The sequence below is a fragment of the Vipera ursinii genome (genome assembly GCF_947247035.1).
Source record: "Vipera ursinii genome assembly, chromosome: 4".
Taxonomy (NCBI): Eukaryota; Metazoa; Chordata; class Lepidosauria; order Squamata; family Viperidae; genus Vipera; species Vipera ursinii.
Genome location: NC_139514.1, coordinates 28,836,716 through 28,850,578, shown reverse-complemented (window position 1 = coordinate 28,850,578; position 13,863 = coordinate 28,836,716). Strand labels below are relative to the sequence as shown.

The 13,863-nt window shown below is 35.7% G+C and overlaps 1 protein-coding gene across 2 annotated transcripts in view; it reads right to left on the bottom strand.

Annotated features, from left to right (window-relative positions):
* LSAMP (limbic system associated membrane protein) overlaps positions 1-13,863 on the bottom strand; it is a gene marked incomplete at both ends in the record, with an annotated part of 509,570 nt that overhangs the window by 32,656 nt on the left and 463,051 nt on the right. For both annotated transcript variants that reach the window (XM_083362799.1, XM_083362800.1), the window contains 2 exons: positions 9,512-9,660; positions 10,377-10,497. In XM_083362799.1, the coding sequence (XP_083218925.1) occupies positions 9,512-9,660; positions 10,377-10,497 (270 nt within the window). The remainder of the gene's footprint in view (positions 1-9,511; positions 9,661-10,376; positions 10,498-13,863) is intronic.

The following is a 13,863-nucleotide window of genomic DNA, read 5'->3' as shown; positions in this document are numbered from 1 at the left end:
GGCCCATTTGACCAAGTTACCATTTTGAGAGTTCCTAGATGAGGCCTTTATTGACCAATTATTCAGTCTCAAGAATGTTATGCATGACTTAAACATCCATTCTCCCATGTTTTACCAACATTTCTTCATCTTTCTTAATATGGATTTTCTATGAAGGACGAAAGGATGAAACTGTTGCATTTTTTTTCTCGTGAAGTTAAGAAACGTCTGTCTGAGAGGAGCCTTTGTTTCTTTTTGCATGAAGAAAGAATTTTATAAAAGCACCACTGGAGAATTAGTTTTTTTTAAAATTCCATTTATATCCCGCCCTTCTCCGAAGACTCAGGGCGGCTTACAAGCTTAGTTACATGAATGACTCTTGGGAAGACAGCATATTCATGCACAATTAAGTCAGCTTGATTTTCTTCATAATTATGAATCACATAGAATTCAGGGTTTCTACTTAAAAAAGTAGGAAACTAATATTCAGAAAGAGTAAAAACACCATTTAGAATTCAGAGCAATGACAAGGTAGTATATATTCCAAAAGAGATTAACTGTATGTGCCCACGGACATTATGCTGACTACACTCAACATAATATTACTGGACAATACAATTTGACTTTAACACTTAATCTCCGTGTTTTAGTTAGCTTTTTCCAATCTGTTGCTCTCCACATGCATTTGGACTACAACATTTTAGATAAGTTGTTTGGTAATTCTGGGATTTTTCCTTTATGTATATATGGAGGCACCAAATAGAAGGTTGCCATGTACTTAGACATGCTTCCTTTTCACAAATGTAAGTTTAGTGGCAACAAAGCTGCCCCAGATATTTATGGTGCCTTTTGAACAATGCCATCAGCCTCCTTTCCTGATGAAGTCAAATGTAGTATAACCAATGTCATAAAGCTTGTGAAACACAATTCTCCAAGGCATGTGAGTGTACAGTATAATGCCAGTGGTCTGGTTACCTATGATTATCCAATTCCTGACACTTGGCCCATTGTTATGATACAGTTCTGAGTGCTATGAAGGGATATCTATAACAAAGAATCTACTAGAGAGGCTTTCCTTAAACATTCTGCTGACCCCAGAAAACTATCAAGAGCTACAATACTTGTCCTAGTGATTAGATGCATTTTCCAGGATGAGAATCAGAACCTCTAATTGTCAATCACTGGGAACAGCTAGGAAGAGAGCCATAATCCATATGCTTTCTCACAGGGGTTTTCAATATGCATATTTTGCCCTTGTAGAAAATGTAACACTGTACTAAAACAAAACTGGTCTGATCCATCAAGATTGTTTTTATGTTCCGCTATGAGGTAAGTGTTGGTTAAGATAATGAGTAGGGTGGGGCAGTGGCAAGAGTAAACAGAAATTTGGAAAGATATAAGTTTAACTCATTATAACAGAAAGTTTTGAAACTCATTAAATTCTCCTCTATACCTTACCAGTCATATTGTGTACTTGTATGAAATATGTAGGCTATAGCTGTAGCTAGAATTTGTAAACTCCAGGAAAGAAGGAGAATTGCTTGTAAAGATATGTCAGAACTTCCCACAGGACTTTTAAGAGGCTAACCAGTTATTATTTACTTATAAACCTGCTCAACACCCAATGGCAATTCAATACTTCTTAGGTAGAACACTCTGTATTATTACAACCGGACTTGCTGGAAAGTCCATAAACAAATCAGGAAACAGAAGGTCAAGTACATACCTAGGAATAATGACAGATTTCCCTACACTAACTGCCTTGATGTGAGTGTTTTACCACTCAGCAGGTGCAAGAAGATATTGCCTTTTTGCCTGGAAAATACACAGCTAGACTGAAAGCTAGTGTTTATGGAGCCATGGGGGCTTATTGTTAAGGGAAAACAGTCAGCTGCAGTGATAAGATTTTCTTGTTATTTAGTGTGTTTAAATAACATAAGTCTATTTGCTTTTTTCTCACACAGTTGGCAAGTCACTTCTTCACAAGTGGTTATTCTAAAGCATTCTGGCCTCATTACTGCCTTGCTTTGTGAAAAACTACATTTCTTTTCTGCTGCCTGCTGCGGGACACCTTTCCTATTCCATTTTAGCACTGCCCTAATGATTCTAACTTATTTTGCTACTCTGTGTGACACTATACCTCTGGGAAAAATGCTCGAGGCAAGCATGACATGAAAATTCAGGGACGTTATAGATTGTTTTTAGTTATTAAAAGAAATTAGAAAGTCTGTTTTAACAGCATTCTTTTTACCTAAGTTATTATATGAAAGTGTTGGTTGAACGTGTCTAGAAAAAATAAACTGAAAACAGCTTAGAAATGTGTGCAGTATGGTCAAGTGACAGGCTCAGGAATGAAGGGATGCTCATTTTGAGAGGAAAGAATGGAAGTTTGAAGATGAAAAATAGAGACAATGACTATGGCGAAGAACAAAGAGCTGATGAATAAACTGGCTCATAGAACCTCTCCAGACAAAGAAAGATAGAAGATCACCTGCAAGTACTCCAGAGACTTGCCCCTCACAAAGAGACTGCAAGGCAGCAGTCTCCAGTTAGTTCTGAACACTGGTTGTAATGTAATACGTGAATGACAATAGGGGATGAATGATAGAAATGCTATCTAGGAAACAGTCAGACAAGAGAGGGAGGTGTCCCCAGTGGCTTAATAGTCAGAGAAAGAAACATAGGAAGGACTTTACCCTAATTGATTATGTAGTTAAAGTGGCATTGGGAAATCTGTACCTTCAAACTTAATTTAGCTTTACAATAAAATAGAATTCATCCATCTAATTGTGTTTCCTGTCTGATTTACTGGGGACAGCTGACACCGAAGAGGAGGAAATAGCCATCTTGCTCAAATCAGAGTTGATGCCTTAAAACAGGCGTCAAACTCAATTTCATTGAGAACCACATCAGCATTATGGTTGCCCTCAAAGGGCCAGCAGGGGTGGTAGACAGTGTTTTTCCAGCAGGCGGGTCATGTATTGGGATGGTATTCAGGTAGCTGATCAGCCCTTCTTCTTCTCTCTCTTTCCTCTCTCTCTCTTGCACTGCCTGCTTGGCTTTTCTTCCACAGCTTCTGCTCCTTTGTTGATTCCTCTGCTTGCTTCCCTTTCACTCACAGTCTCTCCCTCAGGCTTGCCCCACAGAAGCCTCTCCTGTCCTACCCTTTCTCTCCCTCAGGCTTGCCCCACCAACATTTCTCCTCTCCTCCCTGCATTCACTCACTGCCAGCTGGCCTTTTCATGCAGCGCTCATCAGCTGGAGCTGCATGCATTGATTTTGGGATCCTGGCCAAGCACTGGCAGCCCTGCAGCTTCAGATGACTCTTTCCCTAAAGACTGCATAAAGCTGCCGGACACCCCCCCACCCTGAAGGCTGTTGGAACCATGATCACCTGGAGCCATGCGTGCCAATCCTGGGACCTCAGCAGAGCCCCAGCAACACTGCAGTTCCAGCTGATTCTGCCACGACTTCAGCTCATGTCCCCTGCTACATACTCAATCACCTCCTCCTACTAGTCTGTTTGCGAGCCAGATCTAAACACATCATGGGCCACATCTGGCCCATGGACCTTGAGTTTGACATGTCTGCCTTAAAAGAACACTATATCTGCATGCTTCATTTTGTAATCATATTTATAAATTGTTTATTAACTATTTTTAGCTATTAGAAATCTTTGGATGAAGAAATCTGAAAATACTGCATAACTGAGTGCATAATACAAAAAATCTAAAAAATAAATATGTTGAAATCGTTTGGTCATACACTGAGCAAAAATTGAAAAAAAAACAAATGTAAGAAAGAAGAGTGAGTGGGTTAAGAGCAAGAAGAAGACCAAGAAAATAATGGATGGAAGAAATTGATGAGTTCCTCAAAATATGAGCTGACAATCTTTTGCTGAAAGCAAAAAGGCAATACATGAAGTGATAAATGGATGTGACGGAAGAATGGATGATTTGTAGGTTACTTTACTTCATCTATCTCCAGTTGGTTACTATTTTAAATGAGCAGATTTCTCACAATAGATATGGAGAAGAACGTTGAACAGTTAGTGTAAACTAGAATATTTTTCTATTTCCAAGTTGCCTAAAACTTCTAATGGTTCTTCTGAACTTTGCAAAATGTTACTTTATAGAAAAGGGAATAATATTGACAGGTATGTACTGTGTGTGATGGATACATAGTTTGTCCTCTTTCTGACTTAATACTAGAAATGTTAGATTTAGTTCTGAAATGATGCCTTGGAACATATAACAATATAAACATAGCAACACATCTCATTTTTAAAATAGTCATGGGATTGTACAGCAACTTAAGGATACCACTCCTTCATATCTTCTGAAACAATAATTCAGCCTCCTGCATAGTTAAAGTTAGTAAATGGCTCCCCAATTGGTAACAGCTGCTTTGTGTAATGCATTTTTCCCCTTCTGGCTACAAAGTAAGCACCAGGATTTATTTTGATGTTTCTACAAAGCTGGAGGGTGATAAATTGTGCTCCTTTTAGCACATGTGTATATGCATAGAAACACTGCATTTTCATTTTTTCAAAATGCTGAGATAGTTGTAAGTCTGCTCAATTTGCACAATTCAGACAGCCAGTATCTTGGGATCTCTTTTTTTAAATTTAATTCATTTTCATTGAAGAAATAACTCTAAATTTTCCCTACCTTACAACAAATTTTAGAAAGTCATACTAAGGCATTGGGCCTATATGTGTGTTAAGATAATGTTAAATGATAAGGTTATAGAGAGGGACAGGAATATATCCTGCTTCTTCTCTCACAATAGAATAGTTTTCTTGCAGACATTGCATTGAAAACATATATACTGTAGGTTCTAGGACTTATCCCAATCTGAATTTTATTTTTTCTTCAGATGGTTTTGAGAATCAAAATTTAAATGAAGGCAGAAACCTGAAATATACTTTATCCTTACTAGGATTTACCCCTGCTATTATCTTCATAGGTTTTATGATTTTAAATTATTTTAGAATTAAATAAGAATGTTCTGCTATTCATGTGCACTTTTAGACGTTCATGACACCAAATAAATGCAAATTGATAAATCAGTTTTTAGAAGCTATCAGACAACAGGGATGATATACAGTAATATCACTTCTTTATGATCAATGTCTCCCAAGGAGACAGAAGTTCTTTAAAGAAAGTGTCCTCTTTGGGGCTCTAGTTAGAGACAATCCTTTTGATGCATTAATTTCAGAAAAGAAAACTATTAAAAAGAGAAGGACTCAATTTATTTTCCTAGCTTGTCCCTGGATGTGCTTTTGATGGGTGTTTTCAAATGGGCTTTTCCTTATTTCTTCTTTGCACATTAAAATCAGAACATTCTTATTTAATTCCCAAACAATTTAAACCTGCCTATTTCTTGCTTCTTTTTGAAGCATAATACAGGTAGTCCTTGACTTGCGACCAAGATTGAGTCCAAAGTTTCAATTTTATGACCTTTCTTGCCATAGTTGTTAAGTGAATCACTGCAGTTGCTAAGTTAGTAACATGGTTGTTAAGCAAATCCGGCTTCCCAATTAACTTTACTTGTTGGAAAGTCACAAAATATGATCCTATGATCTCAGGACACTGAAATCATTACTGATATGAACCAGTTGCCAAGCATCAAAATTGTGATCATGTGCCCATGGGAATCATCAACAATCATAACTATGAAAAGCAATCATAAATCACTTTTCAGTGCCATTGAAGCTTCAAATTTATTTTATTTATTTAATTAAAATTATCACTAAATGAATGGTTCTAAGTCAAGGACTATCTGTAGCCAAGTACAGATTATCCCGCTTTCAAATATAGGGTCTTCAGAAACATCAGTACATCAGCTCCGAGGGAGAAGGGTCTTTCCATCTAAGCCAGGGGTGTCAAACTGCTGGCCCAAGGGCCGGATGCGTCATGCCGAAATTGCACCCACCCCATTGTTGGTAATGGAAAAAAAGTTGTGATAGGTCATGACCCATCATGTGATGTTGTGAGTTTGACACCCCTGATTTAAACTGTTCATAGTTCTAAGCTGTTCATACTAACTTTGATTCACTATTATCAAATAGTGATACTAACACAAATTGACTGTCCTTCATAGCACTTTTTCAGACACCTATACTGCTCTATAGCCAAAACCAGAGAATGTCTTCTTCAATTTCTTTTTCTCAATAAAAATTAGGCCAAGCCTAATTGGCTGGAAGAGTGTGAGAGTAATTTCTAAACAGAGAAAAGGCAAGAAAATAAACTATAACAGTTTGTTCTTGCTGATATGTATGTTACCAGTAGAAGTCTGGCCAAATGTCTCTTCCAATCTGTTCCTACTACTATTTATATTCAGGAGCCTGTTGACGCAGTGAGAATCTGCCTGCTAGAAAGCCTTCTTGATACTATTCAGTGTAAAATGGAGCAAATATAACCACAAAACACAATATATAAACCCAATCAAGAGGTCTGGGCAGATTTTCAAAAAGTATTTTATTTCAAGAAGCTCACTGAAACAGGGGTATGGGAAAAATGTCTTTGCTTCTCACTATGGAAGCAAAGCATGGTGTTGCTTGGCTTGATAAGAGCAACTTCTACATTAATAGCAGCTGCTATTAATGAAGTAAATGCTTGACCCCATCCTGACATTTTGTCAAAGCAGAATGACATATAAGAGATGTCATTGTAGGAGGAGAGCTATGTTAGCTGTGGTAGCCAAAATTCAGAAGGAATATGGAAGAATCTTTTCAGACCAGCAAATCTAATTAAAGGGCATAAGTCTTTTAGAACAAGATTTGTTTTTAAAAAGTACTACCAGAATCTTTACCTTATAAAATGTGAGCTATTTTACTGATAAAGGAAGTAGGTGATCCACAGATTTCTACTAATTCATATTATTTTTGGAAGACCACATGAAAAGGGAATTGTTAAACAATATATAGAGTTTTGCTTTCATTGATTTATAGTGCTAACTCAACTCTACATATCTGAGAATAGGTCCTACTGAATTAATCAGTTATTTTTTTAGAAGACATAGGAAGAGTTTCATTAGTCCTTTAGTGTCTATCAGCACAAAAACAGGTACAGTGAAAAAGCAAGATAGAGAAAATCAGCCTTTGCCCATTAATAGAACTTCCTCTTCTTTTTCCACTGCACATTTCCTACTACAAAGTATGGCTAGGGGTTTTTAAAGAAAGAAAAATATCCTAATACAAGGAAATTCTTCTGCAAAACAGAAACTCCAGTAGGCATCTTTTTTCTCTTCTTTCCATAAAAACATTTTCTTGCAAATTCCCTCTTATTTTTAACTCTGCTTGTTTTAGCAAGCAAAAAGATAACTTGTAAAGGAAATGAAAAAGGATATTAAGTGTACGAATAACTCTGGTAGCTGTTGAGCATCCAGGTTAAAAAAGCTGGAACTTCACTGTTTATATCTATAAATCCATACTTTTGGTATGGTTTCCCCTTTTGTTGTTTCAACATTGTTTCAATGTGTATAGCAGGGGTCCCTAACCCCGGTCTGTGGACCAGTACTGGATCACGGCATGCCAGCAACTGGTCCGCACAAACAAGCAAAGCCCCATCCATGGAATTCAGGTAGCACACAAAACCATGCACCCTCTGGTCCATGGAAAAACCTCTCTCCGTGTAACCAGTCCCTGGTGCCCAAAATATTGGGGACCTCTGATGTACAGGATACACAATCAAAATAAAGTTCCAATATTTGCAATGGCTGTTTATTCTATTGTTTTGTTTTCCTTTCATCTACTTATGTCTGTGAAAACATTTGAGACAGTAAAGTCAGACAAAACTGCAGCATCTTTCAAGGATGACTTGGACAGCAGTTCTTTTTGGTTCATTTCTTTGCCCTGGTGAGTAATAATTGCACCGTTTGTGGATGTAAGGAAACATGAGTGATTGGGTCTCTGCTGCCATGTATTGTGCTTCCAAATCTGCTTTTGGAAGCAAATTTATCAAGATACTTCATAAGACCAGCTTTGCATTACAATTCCATTTACCTAGCTATTTAAAAATGTATCAACAATGCTCATCTGTTCTTAGCCATATTATTGGTTTATATTTTCAAAAGTTATAAGTTCTAAAATCACAGGTAATAGGTGATGTCTTATTCAAATGATCTGTGCTAACTGGATAAAGACCTTGTAAACTGCTGAAGCCCCCCTCCTCCCCAAAAAACTATAATCCATTACAGATCTCCAAGAGAAAACACAGAATGAAATAAACTATTTTAGTCTGACTTGAAGATTTAATTGGTTGGTTTACCACAATGGCCAAGAAAATGTTGGACCCCATTCAAAAATGAATCATTGTTTCAAATATTATCTGACATCAGAATTAAATCTTTTTGAACAATGTGTTCTTGTGCTTGAGGGCTAGTATATTAAGGAGTATTTTTATTAAAGAGTAAATTTTCTACAAGTATATCCTCCCAGCTGCTAACTATCCCTCAGCTGCCTAATGATATAGTTGTCCTTCTTGATTATGTTTCCAAGAAAAGACTATTAAAAGAAAGCTTGCTGAGTTAAGAAATAACTTGACTTTTTATATTCTATTTTTATCAAAGATTAAGATAAGATAAATTAGAACCTAGAAAATGCATTCATGCATATGTGTTTAAATAAATACATTTGCACCTGTTTCTCGGCTTGATTATTTTCTGAACAAAAAAGTTAAGTTGAAAAATGTAAACCTATACCCAAAGGCAGCATTTGCTTTATTTTTGCTTTTTTTGCACTCTTTCAAACATGAGTAAAAGCCTACAATTAAGGCTACAGGATTACTTTCATTTGTTTTGCAATGCAAACAGAAATTTGTATCAATCATTTGTATTTCGGAGTGATGGAAAGTTAGTCTCAGGACCACGTCAAACATTATGTATGTCTTATGAAAATATGTATCTAGCTTTGGTTGGGACTGACTTTGTCTTTTTTTCTAATTGGACTATATTCATCTTTTCTCACAGCTCATGAAAACAACCTTTAAACCCAAGCACCATTCCTTTATTAGGCTTTGATCTATGACTTCAACTTCTTTCAAGTTGTCTTGAAAGAGAACTCTTTCTTTTCTGTCCTTATTTCAACTTGCATTTCTTTCTCCATGTTGTCAAATTACATTTCATCAATAATTCAAACAATAAATGTACTGTGTTAGCTGCTTTCTAATATCAATACTATATATCTTGATGATGACTTTCAATCACATTAATTACAGTTTAAGGATGGGATATAATCATGAGTAATACGTCTTAATAGTATTATTTCCAAATGGAACTGGATTTGTTGTCTTGGAAACTAAGTTAATTTATACTGAAAATCTAAGCAATACTACTTGGAAGTAGGCACCTGACTTTAAACAAGCAGCTCTTCCTATTTATTTTTCTTTGGATATGAAGGTGGAGTAGAATGCTGTTTTCTCTTTCCCTTCTCTTTTCTTTTGCTTAATTCATTTTAGGACCCAACACTGTCCTTTTCACTACAACACTGAAACTCATTCAGGTATTTTCCCCCCACTTCCATACTTACTGTAAAGAAATAGGCTAGCATTTGTGATTCCCAGTTTGTTGGTAGCGACACAGGTATAGTTGCCATAATGTTCTTCAGTGACATTGGTCACTGTCAGGAAGGATTGGCTCCCTATGCTCCTGATCTCCAGACCATTGGCACTATTTATCCTGAGAATCAAGAAAAGTCAGTGGTAAATACAGTAACACTTTGCATTCTTCGTATATGGTAAGTATAAGAATTTCAAATTTCAACGCAGACTGCAGACAGATATGGAATGAGAAGGGTACTTTGTTACAGACAGGGTATTATATGAGGATGGAAGGGAGAAAACTATGAAAGTTGCAGAATTTTTTATCTACAAGTTTACACTTGTTTTTTAAAATTTCTTTTTCATTAATTCTTTAAAAATGTGGTAAGATTTGCCTTTTACTTTGCTTTACCCCTCTTATCTTTCAACTCCTCCCCCATAATTCACTATTTTTTTAGCTGACATAATAACTATGTTAATTTTTTTCAGCAAACACAACAAAGAATCTTGTGGCATTTTAAAAATTAACCATTTTATTGTATTGGAACTTAGACACAATTCAAATAGACCTTTCTAATCTAACTCTTGCAAAAGTATACTGCAAACCTTTATTTAGAAGCCTAGCACTCCCTTTTAAATATGTGTGGGGCTTGTATTCAAAGCACAACTGATATTATACAGATACCATACCTGTGTTTGTTGCTAACTTGTGGTCATACGGCTAGTGGGTGGAATGTTGAAAGAAAAAAAGAAGATGAGTGATGGAACTTTCGGAAAGTGTGCATTGAGTATAAAGAGAACATTTTTTAAGCTAGACATCAGAGACAACAGAAAGAAGATAAACAGTATAATTACCTAGTGTCATCTCTGTACCATTCAAAATCAGGCGTGGGCACAGCAGAGGCTGCACACTTAAGTGAAACTGGCCGCCCTGTAGCAGATACATTGCTCTTGGATTCCGTGATAGTTGGTGGGTCTGCAGGAGAGAAAGACTGGCTCATATCACTGCTATCAATGTGTGCCTACCTGGAGCCACAATGCAAGGAGTGCAGCCATTCAAATTTGAATATCTTCAGGCTTAGTTATGATTTACATTAGAATGTAATGAAATCTATTAATACGGGCAAGAAATAGTGAAGTCAATAAGAGGAAAGCAGCAATTATGGAATGTATGTCATTCTCATCTTGAGAATGCCAGCAAACATAGACAGGAAACAATCTACCAAAGGGTCAAAAAAAAAATCATGGTGGATGGGACCAAATTGTTCTAAAACTCTTATTCCATGTCTAGTCCTCAGGCGTACAATAAAATAATTCTCATTCTTCCATAAGCATTCCTGTAAAGGGTTATATGTGAACATTTGTGTTTAACCAGAACCTGGAAGATACAGGGTCAAATATCCCTGAGCCATGGGTGACTTTAGGTCAGTTATTGTCTCTCATCATAACTTATGCTTAAAGATTTTCTGGGAAATATAAGAAAAAGGTTTTATATTTGATATGGATAAGAATATTGTTTAAATCTAGTAGTCTCTTCACTCTTATCATTGAAACAACCGTTTTCTGTTCCACTAGATCTAACATAGGGAATAATTCACAGACTGAGCAAATATTTTTATACAGATCTGAAAGCTAAACTGTCCTGCCTGAGTTCCCCTGAATCCTGCTAAAGAGCCAAATCTCTTATTTCAGCTGCATTCTTTATATTAGCTATATTCCCAATTCTGGAAGGCTAACAATCAGTTGCTTCAACTTTATGTTTGATCAGACACTATAGAAACTGATATATCTGTAGAATTCAAGGACAACACATTCAAAAGCACATTCAGGTTTCTTTCCCTGAGAGGTCACTGTAATAGCTCATTCTAAAATTAACCGATATTTAGTGTGTAGGAAGAACGTGAAATAAAATATATGTTCCATTATATCTGGGTCCAGCATCTTACATGTCATTCTTGGTTTGGAAATGAGGCACTAAATGGTGCCCATAGTAGAAGCCTATACACACACATTTTGTGAAATGCACTGCATTTCATTAAAAAAATATTGTAGTAATGTAGTAATAATAAAGAATGCTAAGATGAAAAAGATGAGTGCATGGGAGAAAAAGCAAATCCCATAGTGATTTGTCTTATATGAAATGCCGCTTTTATAATAGTAGCATGTAGATTTCGGGTGTTAGTCATTTTACTCAATAAAGGAATCACTCTTTTATCATATTATCCCAGCATTGCCCTCTGTGAATGCCACTTCTAAAACCACCTACATTTGGATCCTTTTAACTAGAAATGTATGAACGGATCCTGTAATCATTTGCTGGTAAAATCAAGATTGATTACTGCAAACCTGAAGGACCAATTTCTCTAATGGCTTCTACATAAGTAGATCTCTAATTTTGCCTCTTGCTACTATATGCTTTAAAAGAAAAAAAGCAACAAGAATTAACAATACAAAGATAAAGATATGAAAACCAAAATGAAAGAATAAAGGATTATGCACAATAGATGAAGCAAACTATGCCTTGGTTGATTGCACATATTTAAACCCAGTGCAAATTGTCAATTTAAATCTTCCTCCACATACATACTATGATCCCATTCCAACTTTCAGGCATAGTTCCCACATTAATTTTATATTTAATTTCTGAAATGACACTTTCAACATTTCTGAAATTATACCATGGCCTGTACTGGTGAATATTAGGGTGGATTTGTGTAGAATTGGCCAGAGTAATTTTAGGCACTGGGAAAAAAAATTCAATTAAATCAAAGGTGATTACTTGGGAAGAACTAATTTCCAACATTTTTTCACAGGTTATTAGGATCCACAACTTCATCATCCTCATAGAAAATCATTAAGTGCTACATTTCCAATTTGAAGTGTTATGTTAGCATTGCACATTTTTATTTCTAGCTACTGTTAAATAAAATGTGCAGTGACAGCTCAAATAAACAAAGGCGTTTAGTGTGAGTTTAAATGTGTGTATTTGAGTCTATTTTTAATGCAGATTTCTCCTTTTCCAGTGTTGCATAAGCTTCAGTTAAATAATAAAGACAACATTTACAACTGGGATATTTTTAGCCTCATTATCCTCCCTAAAACCTGAAAATAAGCAACCAGGTTGTATAGAATTTATCAAAATCACACTGATAGGCAGCTGAACAAGGTTTATAAAACTTTGCTTTTACTTCGTGAAAGCAAAAGAGTGAGTACTCAGAAATTAGATAACACCGCTGAAGACTTGCTGACTTTTATCTTTCCACTTTCAATATCTCTTGAAATTGAGTAATTCTTGGATTTCAGAGCAATCTGACTGCTCTTCCTCATGTAACTACTCGAATTGCCAATGCTCCCAACCTTCCTGCATTAAATGAGTTAATTTGCAGTCATACTTCCTTGAATGCAACAAATATTTTCATAATTGTGGTGTTCATTACAGTAGCAATAAATGCTTGTACTGAAGTTTCTATTTTACACACTCACACACACACACACACACACAGAGAGAGAGAGAGAGAGAGAGAGAGAGAGAGAGAGAGAGAGAGAGAGAGAGAAGATCTACTTTTATTTACAATGCACAAAGACCATGGACAGGTATTCATCTATCTTATTTGTTTTCATTTATCAAGTGAGAAAATGATGAATTGCACTATTCTTTCTTCTTTATGATAATATTGTGGAACCCTGTTATTGTGATCTTAAAACAAGATCCTTGCTGCTTTCACCTCTCCTACAATAGAAGGCTAACTATGTTTCCATATAGGATGGACTCTTAAAAAATAATTTTATTGCCCAATTGAAGGTATTTAATACTGTAAGGGGAAAAAACCCAACCTCCAAAACATCAGAAACAGTAATTAGGAGCACAGAAGAAAATTGAACATGCATGCACATATATGTGTGAGCTCTCAGAAGACAGCAATTTCAGCATTTCATATTACATTTCTGAGATACTTTCTGTACCTTGTCTTTCCTCTAAAATAAATAGAAGTCATATATTTGTTAAAAAAGATTAACTAACATAATAAACAATCCAGGTGGAGTTATTGGAGAAAGGCTACAAAATTTTATATTGCAATTTCATTCAGGTTTATATACAGTAGATGTTTCAGCCTTCAGTAGGGTTTTTTTTGTGGGAATATAAATAATTTCTATTTAAAATCCAGTGCAAATGAAATCAAGATAGAAAGGTAAACTTTTTTTTTAATGACTGCTATGATTAGGAGTTTGTTATGGGGTTCAGAATACCAATAATAATGAATTAACCCTGAGTCTATACTGTTTCTTTCCTTTATTTTGTCTCATCATTTATTTATTAAAACATTTTAAATAACAGCAAAAA